Raw genomic sequence first — 13,539 nt, forward strand, 5'->3', positions numbered from 1 at the left:
GTCTACTGTTGGAAGAGCTTGAAACTAAGATATAATGACTTTTTGTGGAAGGTTAAGTTCAGAAAGGATTACGAATATTTGAATTTATTGAAAATTAACTTTAGAATAGGATAAGAAGATACATTAATACAGCTTCGAGAGAGATGCTCTTTAGGTAGGATTTTTATTACCACATATATGTGTTTTGAAAGATCATATAGATATCATATTAAACAATTTTTCAGTTAAATACTATTTAATTAGTGTTTTATATGAAATCATTTATTTAATAACTCGTTCATTTGCCAATTCGAAATTCCATTTACAAAGTAGCCAAAGAATCGCGACAATTTTGACTGTAAGCCAATAGATTTTCGCACTCCTTTGTTTTGGCCCAACGATCCTTGGGACAGTTGTGAAAGAACTGACGTATGACACAGGCCATGATGACGCTGGACTTGGGTGCACAGTAATGCTGGGACATGTGGACAAAGACATGATTCGACATGAACTTGGCAACATTCTCCTCGGCTAAAAGAGAAACAAATAATCATATATAGAAATATATCTAGATTTATATTCTCTTTGCTTACATTTGCCATGACAGTGATCGAAGGCGTTGATCATTTCCTTGACATATTCCGGATCGTGGCTGAACTTCTCATTGAGATACTTTTTGACAGCGTCCATGTCCAAATTGTCGTCCTTCATGATGTTCATTTTCTCGAAGACGCACTTGGCAAAACAGGTGCCCGAGATGGCACGCGTGGCCGTCAGATCCACCAGGGATTGCTCCTTGGCGCTTGGCATTTTGAAGCCCGTCTCCTTGGAGCAGCTATCAATGATTTCGCTGTGGCCCTCGGGATGCTTGCAGCAGTAGTGCACATGATCCTCATTCACGGCATCCGTTTTATCGCAATCAATCTCACCTGCGCTGGCGCACTGTAGATGGCGCTTCATTTTATAGAAAATATTGGAAGTTAAATATAAATCCACAACTTACCCAGACTAGATAGAAGAGTGCAAAGGTTCTTAGCAGAAACATTCTGTTGCGTCGCAGCCTGTTTTCATTCCGTTCCGCTGGGGTCTTTATATAGCCAGTTCTCCGGTGATTGCCTTAACTGAGGCTTGAGTGAGTTATTAGATCTCCGAACTAATGGATTTGTTTATGTTGCGAGCCATTACACAACTGGGGCTGTAATTGTTCGTTACATTTAATTAAGCAAAATTATAATTAAATAATGTAATTAATTTTTACAATTAAAAATTCGAAATGTTATAAAGTTGAGTGTAGACCCAGAGTCCATTTCATTTGGCATAATAATGCGTTACCCAATATTCCTCTCACTGCTGCTGCTGCTACCGTTGCTTGGCCTGGTCCGGGCGCAGGAAGTCTCTGAGGAGGAAGTGCCGGAGGCGAGTCCCATCGATAATCTTACGCTGGATCAGTGCAACAAAAAGGTTAGCAGCCACATCTCATACAAGTCCAGATACTGAATAGCTCCTTTTCAATGCTAGCGCAGGGGCTGCTGCTCCGATTTGTACCTGGGCGATGATGAGACGCTCATGAAGTGCTTCACCATACACTCCGATCGATTGCCACCCGATGGTGATACGGATATGGGCAAGACCCTCAAATTTCTATCGGTTCGTATCGAAAATATACAATTTAAATGTAATTTTCTTTTTATTTTGGATATGTATATATTTAGTTTTTATATAGTTATGTAGTAGCACATACCGCCATAGACTTTTTAAGATTATAGATAACAACCTGAACCCATCTAGAATGCTGAGGACTTAGGACTTTCAAAAAAGTATAAATATTCTTGGTCAACATAGGAGTCTATCTACCCATGCTTTTCCGTCTGTTTTCCAGTCCATCGAGCTTTTCGTCTATCTGTTTTTCCATCTGTCCATATATATTCTTTCATATAATTCCATCGGTAATAAGCTATGCGGATATTCCTCTACCTTTCAGTGCTTCGTCGAGTGCCTCTACAAGCAGCGCAAGTATGTGGGCAAGAGCGAAACGATCAACATGAAGATGGTAAAGCTCGATGCGGAGACTCTGTATGCAGGTCGGCCCAAGGAGCAGGCGTATCATATCAGAATGTTTGACTTTTGTCGCAAAGATGGTAAGACGAAATGTCCTTCCATGCTTACCAGCCATATAACATTTCAATAAATAACCTTCTGTCCAGCTATGAATCTGTACAATTTGCTGAAGGCCAGTCCGGGCGCCAAGGCCATGCTGAAGAATGCCTGTCGGCCCTTCCTCCTGATGGTGTACCTCTGTCAGACGGAATATCACAAGAAGCACGAATGCCCGTATTTTCGGTGGGAGGGCAGAGAGAAGTCGAACACCAAAAAGTCGTGTCACGATGCCAAGGTCAAGTGCTATGAGCTCGACGGAGTTCCGGCGCCTGTCGAGCACTAGGATATGCAGGAGCTGTCTTACACATAAAATCAATCATTCGGTGTACACCAAATAATAAAAAGTAAAACAGAAAAAAAACTCACTTTATTGTTAGATCGACACATATACACACATCCAAATACATACACACAGTTTCCATAAATACATACATATACATCATTACAAATGTACTCAGTGCGTAGTGCCACCAAGGAAAATGCGCAAGAACTCACACTGCTCATCCATGACTCGCATGTCAAGTGGTTTGGCAACAAGCGCACCAAATATGACATCAAGGAGACCTTCAAGGCATATCAGACCCATCGTCTGATCGCCCTGCGGGACAATAGCATCGTGGCCTTCGCGGAGTTTCGCAACTATCCGGCAATCGGTCCCTTGCCCAGCGACAGTTGGTTAGACTGGCTACTCCACAGATATTGGTAAAAGATATGCAACAAAAACAAATATAGTTCTATTCACCAGACTGACAGATAAATATCCGTATATATATATACATACATACATGTGTGTGTATACTATATGCGATTGTCATGGCCTGCTTCATGTAGCATCACAGCCTCTATCAGCTGGCTGAACACCCTGTTCTTTACCTTTTGCATCTACCGCGAGGATGAGCCCGAATCGCTGCTCGCCCTGATCCGCGAGGTGTTCTATCGCGAGAATCGTCTGTTGAACTTGATAGCCGTGCGTATGCCCTATCTGGCCAAGCATACGCACTACATTGAGCACTTCGATGATCTGGCCAAGTATTGTCAGATCTTCTATCCGCGCGAGTTCAGCATCGAGAGCAATGCGAATACCCAATCCGTTTTCATTGTGAATCGCTATGGCATCCTGCCGACCATCACGTATCGCAAGGCACTGTAAATATCCTAATCTTTATTGTATATGTATAAATCTAACTTCTAACCAATCTCAGTGCCGAGGATAACGATGATATTGTGGAAATGCATTCGCGTGAGCTGCCCGAGATGCGAGCGGCTCTGGGAGATTTCTACATAGCCGAGGAGTTAATGCGAACGGATGCGAATGCCAAGGACTCGGTGATAATTGTGATGGAGATGCAAAACGAGAATCAAGAATCGATGACGGCGGGATTCATGTGGCTGAATGCGAACGTCGATATACGCTACTACGTGCGGAACTACGAGATGGAAATGTTTGGCAATCTGCTCAGTTTCAATCCCACTAAGCCGAGTGGATTCGAGGAAATCACGGTCATGTGAGCGATTCATCAGATTTATCATATGCATATATACGTGACAATTGAGCACCTACGCAGGTGGACGGAGCGCACTCCGGATGCCCAGCTATTCACAGCCGCTGCCATGCATGAGCTGTGCGAATCGGCCGTACTCGGAGACATCCAGAGCAATGTCAGCGACATGAGGTAATTACGTCATTACAACTTAGCTTATATACCCTGTAAACGGTTATCTACTACCATTGCTACTACTATTACTACTATTTTTGCTACTACTATGCTATTACTACTATTGCTACTACTATTGCGGCTACTACTATTGCTGCTACTACTATTGCTGCTACTACTATTACTGCTACTACTATTACTGCTGCTACCATTGCTACTACTACTTTTGCTGCTGCTACTATTATTACTACTACTATTGCTGCTAATACTATTCCTGCTACTACTTCTATTGCTGCTACTACTATTACTGCTACAACTATTACTACTTCTACTATTACTATTTCTACTACCATTACTACTAATACTATTACTACTACTCCTACTACTATTGCTACTACTATTACTACTACTCCTACTACTATTGCTACTACTATTACTACTACTCCTACTACTATTGCTACTACTATTACTACTACTACTATTACTGCTACTACTATAACTACTATTACTCTTACTGCTACTACTACTACTATTACTACTTTTATTTAAAAATTCACAACTGAAGCATTCTGTCCTATTTCTCGCAGTGTTTCTAGTCTAGTCAAGGATAACTCGATAGATGGCAATATTCTAGATATAGACAAGAAGGCGAGCATCGACAAGTTCTACGCACATGAATTTCTATACCTCAAGTTTAGCTATATCTTCGAGAGTAAGTGAGACCAGTGATAACAGAAGCTCTCCCGTCTCATTGTCATGCGCACTTTCACAGAGTTCGGCACACTGCACTACTATATCAACAAGCACGATAAGATTGTTAATTTGTTTTACAATATGGACCCGAAAAATCGGAAAAAGGACGGTGTACAGCTATCCTCCAATGTGTTCGAACTGCGATTCATTTGTGTGAACAACGATTTCCCCTTGCCGCGTCTGTTCAACTGCCTGAACGCCATGTACTCGGCGTTTCCAGATCGCGACTATTGCATCATGGCCATACCAAAGACCGCCACTACATTGCGGAGTCATGTAGAGGCGCTCAAGTACTTTATGGCAAGTCGTCTCAAGCTTCAAATTCCAAAATGAATATTCGTATTCACTTCTAACCCTGCCCAACCCACAGCCCGTGGCGCAGCGCCCGAGTGATGTTTTCGATTTGCAGGAGATCTTCATAACGCATCGTAGCACTATCTTTGGAGAGATTAGGTGAGTGAATACTTGCTTGCCATCTAAGCCTGAACGGGTATTGTAAAGTCGGTTGCGCTCAACTGAAACGCTTCTACTCCTTTTAGCCTGTTTCCATTGCAAAACGAAGACATCGATCTGATTATGGATATGTTCAGTGATGTGAACAAGCCGGCCCATGAGAGAACGTACTCTTCGGCTTCGGTCAGTTACGCGTACAACTCGAAGATCAATACGCTCGCTGACATCGACAACGAGATACTGGTGATAAAGCAGATAATGGCCGATGTGCTGAGCAATAAGAACAGCGAATATAATTTCTTCACCATACGCTGTGGCAATTCGACCAGACCGGTCCAGGAGAACACGGCCGTGGGCTATGTGGTGTTGCGCAAGTATCTGAATCGTCACGAACTGTTGTATCATTTCCACTTGCCCAACAACGATCACCACTTGGAGAACGAGAGGGCCGAGATCATCTCACTGCGCCTGCATCCACTCTATCACAATTGCTGCGATGTGATCTTACGCAATCTGGCGGCCAAGACGAACTACTACGATTTCTACTTCATATACGCACGTAATGTAGGATGCGATATATGTAGTAAGCACTAATTACTATTGTCATTAATTGTTGGCCTTCTTGTAGCGTTTCCTATTCAGCAACGATCTAAAGTCGATGATGATGCAAATCGAGCCGAGTCCCAGAAAGAAGAGCTTCTTCAAGCGACAGCCAACCAAGACGGTGGGCCCCACCTTTGAGGGTTTGCCCGAACTGGATTACTTCAACGATCAGCTGGTCGTCTTTCGCCACAAGCTGAGTCCTACGCAATGGTTTGGGAATAACACGCGTTTGGTTATACTTGGTTTCTCGCCTGTGGCCAGGGCCTTTTTGCGCCAGCTCGTCTTTCAGTGGAATAGCAAGGAGTGAGTGTACAGCGAGTACTCTCTGAATCCTTTCTCTATCTATCCATCAATACATCTGACTCTACTCCTATTTATCTATCAATCTATCTCTCTATCTATCTGTCTTTCTATGTATCTTTCCATGTATCTCTCTATCTATCTGTCCATCTATCCCTCTATCTATCTAACGATCTATCTCTTTTCTCTGCAGTCACTCCAACTCGGAGTCCTTTACGTGTCTGCCGCGCTTGCAGGTGACGGTCATAGCAGCACCTGGCCTCGTCGAGGCCGAATATGATTGCATGTTCCAGTGTACGTTTTGCAAGTCGCGTAAACACTGCTTTATGTACTGTCAGAACTATTCGTGCTATGTGCGTGACACGATCAAGCGCATGGATCTGCGTCTGCGCATCCACTTTGTGGGCGGGCACATCGACTACATTAACAGGTGAGAGCTGTGCAATAAAGAGAAACCGTTATCCATCAGATTTCACCACTAATCCACCTCAGGGTGCGCAAATATGTGAAGATCAATCAGACCTGTGACGTGCACTACGATACGCTGCTGCTCATGAACTACAAGACCTTCAGTCTAACTATCCAAGGCTTGCATCTTTCCGTGGTGCCATGCAATTTCATTGAGATCAACAGTCGCCTGGATAAGTTCATGCTGTTCTACAAGCTGCGCGTGCTGAACGAGGACCGGAAGCGTCAATACACCGTTCTCGTGTATGGCAGCAATTTGAGTACCTATGAAGGCATCGAGTTTCTCATGTCCCACGGCGTTGCCCCGAAGCGCATTGTGCTCGTTCAGCCCAAAGTAAACACTGGCACCGAGGAGGAGCAAAAACTGAACTGCCCCTATGTTGATCAGAAACTGCAATATATTCTCGACGAAATGTTGGATGATCTGGGCATCGTCATACACAGAGATCTCACACTGACCCACTGGGAAACGAATGATATGAAAGACTACATCATTCAAGCGATATTCACCAGCTTCAAGTTCAATAAGACAGTCACGCTCGATTGTGATCTATTCATATCGTTTAAGGAGGGCTTCATGGATTATGCGACTGTGCATTGTAAGTGAACCCCATATTAATATCAATCATTGCTTATACGTGCCAATACAGCGCTGAAGAAATCGAAAATCACTGTGAAAGATGGCCTGGTAGTGGTTAATAAGAACTTTCAGACAAACGATCCAAATATTTACGCTGCCGGCAGGTTTATCAAGATGGTTGATAATATCAATCATCAGTATCAGTACACAAATGCAATGGAGACTGCAAAAAAGGTTTGAGTGTCTGATTGATCGGTATATTTCCAAATCGGAATCATAATCCTCTTTGTTCTGATCTCCCATTAGCTTATGCACATACTGTGTATATCCACAAACGATCCGAATTTCGAATACAAGTACTCTCAGTGCACGTTCTTTACGGCCTTGCTGCCCCTCGATTACTACATCACGAAGCTGACGATGCCGCGTCGTTATATGGCCAGCTTTGTACACATGCCCTGCCAGAAATGCACCATGACCACCTATAATGAGGATAACACCTTCTGTCGCATTGGACTCAATCACAAGATGATTGTGGATGAGATTGTCATAGTTACGAAACATGTGAGCCTCTCCTCCTGATCCTGATCCTGATTCTAATCCTCTTCATAAGCCTCGATAGCATTACTATTTCATATTGATTATTCCCTTTGCAGCCGATAGTTCTTGACTTTCTGGAGCATTTTTGTGGCAAGCACGAGACGCTGTTGAACAACTTGAAGGCCCGGTATATTGCCGGCTCTATCAAGTGTTTTCTGCAGTTTCTACAGGAGCCCTGGACGGAGCTGTTAACGCATGTGAATTTCGAAGACTATCAAGCCGCAAATCATAAGATACTTATGCCCATGCTACAAAATTTGAACAGGGTAAGTAAAAACTAAATGCAATTTCGATAGAATCTGAAAAGATCGTTGAGGTTTGCAACTAGAAAAAGCTAAAGAAGTTCTAGGTTTATGTATTGTTTTGTAAGTATAGTTTTTCGAAGGATTTCCGTGAGAGTCCTATGCCATAAGAAGATATAATACATCTCCGAATCCGTACCACATTCGGAATATAAAGATCTGCCTTGGGCAAAGTTTAGTCTGATATTTTGGCTTCTAACTCGTGATGGTATTTGTCTAATTTCAGCCTCCCTCGAATCAACTGCGCGATTTTAATCAACATATACTGGAACAAAATCTGTTGGATTTTGTAAGAAAGCACCGCCAGGACTTTTGCAACGAGTTTGCTCTACCTGAGGACTATTGCGCTGGGGACACTTCGGGCGCCAGCTGCAAACACGTTGGTCCAAGTCCCGACTATAAATTTTAGATGTGAACAAATACAAACGAAACTGAGTAGTTGAATGAGATTCCAGTCACACATTAGTACACACAGTATTACATTTATATATTATAGTAATATACATATATAATAATTGTATATACATATTTATATAGATATAATATATATAATGGCTGAATTGGAAGAGTATGTGATACGCACGGCTAGCGTATTTGATCTAGAGCTCATTGGAGTGCTTTTTATTAATGATTACACCAACCATTTTGGAGAGAAGTCAGACGCGCCCATTTCCCAACTATTCATCGAATATCAAACGCATCGTTTTGTCGTTTACGAAGAGAAATCGCCAAAACTGTTATTGGCTTACTGTGAGTTCTGTATATATCCCAATATACCTGTGCTGTCCAACGATTTCTGGCCGCAGTGGTTAAAGTGCCGTTTCTGGTAAGGAAAAAACAAGATACTATTTATAATAAATATATTTGATTTGCATTCCTCACAGTATCGATGTGCCCCTTTCGCTTATGAATACGATGTTCTTTAACTATTATATATATATTCGGGAGCATGTCGAGATATTGAAACAGGTCGTCTTGGAGGTGTTTTATCGTGAGCATAAGATCAACTATTTGGTCATTGTCAGGCCACCGAACTATTCAGCCAAGGAGTACGATCTGCTGGAGGACTTTGGTAAGATCTACTATCCAAACACCTTTGATATGTACGCATGCAAGAATTTGCCCACAATTATCGTCATATCGCGAAATGACTTTATGCCGGTCATAAACTTTCGCAAGGCGCTGTAAGTAGCTGGTTGTTCGACTCTCTGAGTCTCTGAGTTGCTCTAATCCCAAGTCGAATCGATATGCAGGCCTGAGGACAATGATGACGTCATCGAAATGATAGACGTTGAGGAGCCCCATATGCGTAAGCAGTATGGAGATTATTATATAGCCGAGATTCTACTGGGCACATCGGGCGGCACTATGGAGAATGACAAAATTATTGTTACAGAGGTAAAAGCGCCATCTGCCGAAAACATATTGCATTCTCAATGGTTTCTCTTCTAGGACAGCGGTCCTGCAGCTATTGGCAGTACGGGCATGATGTGGCTAACGGATGATACGGACATCGAAGGGTTGATTAAGAATTTCGATTTGGAGAGTTTGGGCAACCTGGTTAGTTATACGCCCGATGCACCGCATGCCACGGTTCAGTTTGAAGTCTAGTAAGCCGATAGAATAAATCGCATTAGTTCACTTAGAATCCTCTCGTATATCCATATGCAGCACGGCGGACCAGCGACAATATTTTAATCTGAAGAAAAAAACGTATTTCGAGAAGAGAGAGATGGTGTTGTTGCACAAGAAAGGAAGTCCTGAAGAACAAGATAGGCAGTACCTAAATACACGGGAACTCTATACGAAATTCAATTTCATACACTATGGTAAGGTCGAACTGAATGTGAACCATAGATTTAAGCCCCGACCCTTGCAGAGCTCCACAATAGCAGCAACTATTTGGACAAAAGGCTGAAAACATTGAGGGTATCATACGATGTACCCGCGCGTCTGCCCAAATTCAAGAAATACACTCTGAAAAATGCGTCCAGGGCGTTCGTCTTGAAGAACTTTATACTGCATCCCAGCCTGCGATTGGAGTACACCTATTACTATCTCTGCGCCATGTTCAGCGCGTATCCAGATCGCGACTACTGTCTGGTGCCCATTCCACCAGGTGCCAAGTACTCGGTTAGCCTTTGGGCACTACTCAAGTACTTTATAGTGAGTTGGCTTGAGCAATACCGTCTTCAGAGTTCTCATTTCGTTCTCTTCTCTTCCCTCCTTGTTTACCTCTCTTTCTCTCTCTCTCTCGCTCTCTCACTCTCTATTGTTATAGCGCGTTCAACACCGACCCAGCTGCAATGTGTCCGACGACGTCTTTGTCGCCCATCGCTCCTCGATATATACTGAGCTAAGTGTTTTTCCACTCGTTAAGGAGGATCTCGACGATGTTTACAGCTTATTCACATCGGGCAGTAGAATAAAAGCGGAACCGGGAGATCGCAGGTCGTTCAGGCAGTCGCATGGCCGCATGAAAAAAAGCATCCAATTGAAGATTATCAAGCAGATTTGTTTCGATGTCTTGTACAATCAAATGTCGGAGTTTAAATTTTGGGTTATACGTTGTGGCCATACGAACAGGGATAATACCACCGCCGTTGGCTTTGCTATTTTACGGTGAGTGGGCGTGGCATTTGGCCTCTAAACACAAAATGATGAATTCGCTCGTTTGGTTTAGTCCCTTTTCGGATTATGAGGCGGTTTATAAGCAGTTTCTCTTGCCCCACGACGAGGGCTTTTTGACGTTTGAACGCGGCGAGCTGGTGATGCTCTGCCTCCATCCCTACTTCCATATGTGGTCGGATGAGTTGCTGCGCACGGTGGCCGTACGATCCGGGTTTCGGGATATTTTCTACTTTCAGGAAATTAAGGGCGACGCCATGACCAACGACTTGGCCAACAAGATGATGCCCGTAGAGCCGCGGCGAATGCGTCGCAATTGGTTCATTGATACTAGGGCCAAGGAGTGCTATCGGCGTGCCTCGGATCTGGTGGATCTATCGAAAATCAACTGTGTCATGGATGAGTTTTATCTGTTTCGTCACAACCTATTTCCCTCCAAATACATGGGCAATAAAAACTCACTCGTCATCATCGGCTTCTCGGACATCTGCAAGGCCTTTCTGCGTCTCATGGTCTTCAGCTGGAATACACCCGAGTATGAACTGTGTTTCATTTGTGAATCTCTCTCTGATCTTCTCCCGGCCTTAGCTATAAATACGTGAGTGTTAGCAACTGTCTGCCCCTGTTGGATGTCACGGTGATAGTGAATCATGGCGAGGTCGAGGCTGAGTACGATCAGTCAGTCCAGTGCGAGTACTGTCTCTCTCGCAACGAATGCTATTTGCACACTGCGAACACCTGTCCCTTCGTCATGGACACCACTCAGCGACTGGACATGCGTAACTACATTAACTTTGTCCCAGGCGAAGTGGAAACCATTATGCGGTATACATAAGTTTTTTTCCAAATATTCAAATATATACATATATATTAGTTATATTCACTCTATTCTACAGTAAAGAGAAGTATATTACCCTGGAGAACTACTGCAGGGTCTTTTACGATAAGCTGCTGTTGCTGTGCGACACAAAGTTCGGATTCCCTTCGCAATCTGGAGGTACTTCTACCGACCTGCCCGAGAACTATATGACAATCAATAACCGGCTGGATAAGATCGAGCTCTATCACAAACTGATGGAGTTCAACAAGACCAAATTGCAGGACAAATGCATTATCGTCTATGGCCACAATTTGGCCGTCTACGAGTGCATTGATTTTCTGCTGAGGCACGGCTGTTTTTCCTCGGAAATTGTGTTTGTTGAGCCGCACAAGATGGTGCAGCCGGAGTATATCAATAATCCCACATGTGACATCAATTTGGAAGATATCCTGATGGATATAGTCATCGATTTGGGCGTTACCGTCCATGAGTCGGCAAATTTCGAAAAGTTTCATTGCTATCCTACGGCTAACTTTATAGAGAAAGTCGAGTTCAAGCGCTTTCCCAGCCAATCACAATTGCTCGTGCCCTGCAACCTGTTCATCAATTTCTCGGAGAATTTCCTGCCAACTGCGATCCAGCGAGGTGAGTTAGTATGGTGATAGCTGGAATTTTGGGTAAAGCCTTGAAGTTTACTTTCAGTGCTACAAGACAGCAAGGTTATGTTGCACAATCGCAGAATTGTGATCGATGAGGATTATAGGACAAGTGATGATTCAATTTATGCGGCTGGCAACTGTGTTGTCCATCTGTGGAATTCCTTTCATCAGTATATATACACCAGTGAACGGGAGATGGCTCAAAAGGTGGCTAACACTGTTTTGCTATAATATCCTTTGATCTGCTAAATCCGTTCGTCTCTCAGCTAATGGACATCTTGAAGTTGGGCAAGGATATGTCCACCAAGGAGAAGAAATTTTCCAAACCCCTTCTTTTTCACGCTCAACTGCCGGAAAATCATAAGATTATCAAAATAACGATACCCAAGCGATATCTCTTGGCCACGCTGCCCAACGAGTACAGCCATTTCATGTGCACCTATGACGGCGACTTTTGTCGTGTGCGATTGAATCGCAAACTATTTGTCGAGGAGATCGTGTGTGTGACACGCAAGGTAGACAGGATCACAAATATATGTATATGCCTACATACATACTCATATATATATCTCAATTTTCAGATATCGCAACCTCTGTTCTTTTTGGAATATTTCTGTGGGCGACATGTGACGCTGCTGAATAATATGCACAATCGCTGGAAAGAGGGTTTGATTAAAAGTTTTATTAACTTTTTTCAGGAACCCTGGACAGAGTATATTATGCATGACCGCTTCGATGAGTTGCAGGGGAAAAATCATGATACTCTCAAGTCGCTGCACCAGCACATAAGCTCACGTGGCCTTGGCATGAATTCTGATTTCTTTGAGGCGGGCAAACATTTTCTAGAAGCGAATCTTCTCAAATTTCTGCGCGAATATCGCGAAGAGTTTGTCAATCAATTTGCCCTGCCGGAGGATTGGCCTTCGTAAATGGTTTATTCAATTTTTTTGGTATATCGAGGTTTCAGTCGGGCAGTTTTTTAGCTTCTCTTCAAGATTCATTGTGGTCTGTCAATTTGTATAATTCAGAGCAATCATTATATTTCATTTCATAGGTATTATATCCTAAATATACGAAAGATACATTTTTATTGATCGTTTGTGAATTTTAGTATCTGCAGAAGGAAGATAAGAATAAAAAGGACCACTTAATTCAATTGCATGTTCAGCAAAAAAGTATGCAATAGTTTTATGCAAGTTATACTCTAATTACAATTTCTGTTGCATACCGATAAGGGTAGTTGTTATTTAATATATGAATAAATAACAATTACCCTCATCGGTATGCAACAGAAATTGTAATTCGAGCATAACTTGCATAAAACTATTGCATACTTTTCTGCTGAACATTTAATTGAATTAAGTGGTCCTTTTTATTCTTATTAAATACTATGTATTTATGACTATGTATTTATTTATTATTTAATTTCTCAATCTGTTTTAATGCATTTTGTTGTTTTATTAATTATTTATAGCTCTCAAACTCTAAATGCCTGCCAGAACCTTGCAGCAGCATGCTGTTCAAGAAAATAAATATTTGCAGTGCATAGTTTTGTGCTCAACATTTATTCTCAATTGATTTT

The 13,539-nt window shown here is 42.6% G+C and overlaps 4 protein-coding genes across 4 annotated transcripts; 3 read left to right on the forward strand and 1 right to left on the reverse strand.

Annotated features, from left to right (window-relative positions):
- Positions 1-252: 252 nt before the first annotated feature.
- Obp58c (Odorant-binding protein 58c) lies at positions 253-1,112 on the reverse strand. Its single transcript, XM_018104423.3, has 3 exons — positions 983-1,112; positions 573-921; positions 253-510 (listed from the first exon to the last, which is right to left on the reverse strand). The coding sequence occupies exons 1-3, from the start codon at positions 1,022-1,024 to the stop codon at positions 302-304; spliced, it is 600 nt and encodes a 199-aa protein (XP_017959912.1). The 5' UTR covers positions 1,025-1,112; the 3' UTR covers positions 253-301.
- Positions 1,113-1,236: 124 nt separating this feature from the next.
- On the forward strand, positions 1,237-2,426 carry Obp58d (Odorant-binding protein 58d). Its single transcript, XM_018102936.3, has 4 exons — positions 1,237-1,440; positions 1,498-1,626; positions 1,961-2,117; positions 2,184-2,426. Exons 1-4 carry the CDS (start codon positions 1,303-1,305, stop codon positions 2,417-2,419), a joined length of 660 nt encoding a protein of 219 aa, XP_017958425.1. The 5' UTR covers positions 1,237-1,302; the 3' UTR covers positions 2,420-2,426.
- A 158-nt stretch (positions 2,427-2,584) lies between these two features.
- Positions 2,585-8,325, forward strand: LOC108653722 (cilia- and flagella-associated protein 61). Its single transcript, XM_018104443.3, has 15 exons — positions 2,585-2,838; positions 2,968-3,282; positions 3,339-3,641; positions 3,702-3,809; positions 4,379-4,503; positions 4,564-4,844; positions 4,915-4,997; positions 5,084-5,561; positions 5,626-5,903; positions 6,094-6,330; positions 6,393-6,967; positions 7,019-7,182; positions 7,255-7,512; positions 7,605-7,814; positions 8,077-8,325. The coding sequence occupies exons 1-15, from the start codon at positions 2,585-2,587 to the stop codon at positions 8,257-8,259; spliced, it is 3,852 nt and encodes a 1,283-aa protein (XP_017959932.1). The 3' UTR covers positions 8,260-8,325.
- A 12-nt stretch (positions 8,326-8,337) lies between these two features.
- LOC108653693 (cilia- and flagella-associated protein 61) lies at positions 8,338-13,047 on the forward strand. The gene is made up of 13 exons (XM_018104408.3): positions 8,338-8,676; positions 8,735-9,034; positions 9,104-9,248; positions 9,303-9,460; positions 9,522-9,679; positions 9,730-10,016; positions 10,132-10,472; positions 10,534-11,013; positions 11,067-11,303; positions 11,375-11,943; positions 12,001-12,164; positions 12,224-12,472; positions 12,539-13,047. The coding sequence occupies exons 1-13, from the start codon at positions 8,402-8,404 to the stop codon at positions 12,884-12,886; spliced, it is 3,711 nt and encodes a 1,236-aa protein (XP_017959897.1). The 5' UTR covers positions 8,338-8,401; the 3' UTR covers positions 12,887-13,047.
- The last annotated feature ends 492 nt before the right edge of the window (positions 13,048-13,539 follow it).

The sequence above is a fragment of the Drosophila navojoa genome, chromosome 5 (assembly GCF_054131105.1).
Source record: "Drosophila navojoa isolate 15081-1374.11 chromosome 5, UAZ_NAV_1.0, whole genome shotgun sequence".
In the NCBI taxonomy this organism is placed as follows: Eukaryota; Metazoa; Arthropoda; class Insecta; order Diptera; family Drosophilidae; genus Drosophila; species Drosophila navojoa.

Bases quoted from the DNA above. Each gene is read 5' to 3' on its own strand.
- LOC108653693 (XM_018104408.3), top strand. From the start codon at position 8,402: ATGGCTGAATTGGAAGAGTATGTGATACGCACGGCTAGCGTATTTGAT. The intron at 9,249-9,302 runs GTAAAAGCGCCA...TTTCTCTTCTAG, and splicing joins ACAAAATTATTGTTACAGAG to GACAGCGGTCCTGCAGCTAT. The intron at 12,165-12,223 runs GTGGCTAACACT...TTCGTCTCTCAG, and splicing joins AACGGGAGATGGCTCAAAAG to CTAATGGACATCTTGAAGTT.
- Obp58c (XM_018104423.3), bottom strand. From the start codon at position 1,024: ATGTTTCTGCTAAGAACCTTTGCACTCTTCTATCTAGTCTGG. The intron at 922-982 runs GTAAGTTGTGGA...CGCCATCTACAG, and splicing joins CACTCTTCTATCTAGTCTGG to TGCGCCAGCGCAGGTGAGAT. The intron at 511-572 runs GTAAGCAAAGAG...TTTCTCTTTTAG, and splicing joins CGATCACTGTCATGGCAAAT to CCGAGGAGAATGTTGCCAAG.
- LOC108653722 (XM_018104443.3), top strand. From the start codon at position 2,585: ATGTACTCAGTGCGTAGTGCCACCAAGGAAAATGCGCAAGAACTCACA. The intron at 6,331-6,392 runs GTGAGAGCTGTG...AATCCACCTCAG, and splicing joins CACATCGACTACATTAACAG to GGTGCGCAAATATGTGAAGA. The intron at 6,968-7,018 runs GTAAGTGAACCC...GTGCCAATACAG, and splicing joins GGATTATGCGACTGTGCATT to CGCTGAAGAAATCGAAAATC.
- Obp58d (XM_018102936.3), top strand. From the start codon at position 1,303: ATGCGTTACCCAATATTCCTCTCACTGCTGCTGCTGCTACCGTTGCTT. The intron at 1,441-1,497 runs GTTAGCAGCCAC...TTTCAATGCTAG, and splicing joins TGGATCAGTGCAACAAAAAG to CGCAGGGGCTGCTGCTCCGA. The intron at 2,118-2,183 runs GTAAGACGAAAT...CCTTCTGTCCAG, and splicing joins TGACTTTTGTCGCAAAGATG to CTATGAATCTGTACAATTTG.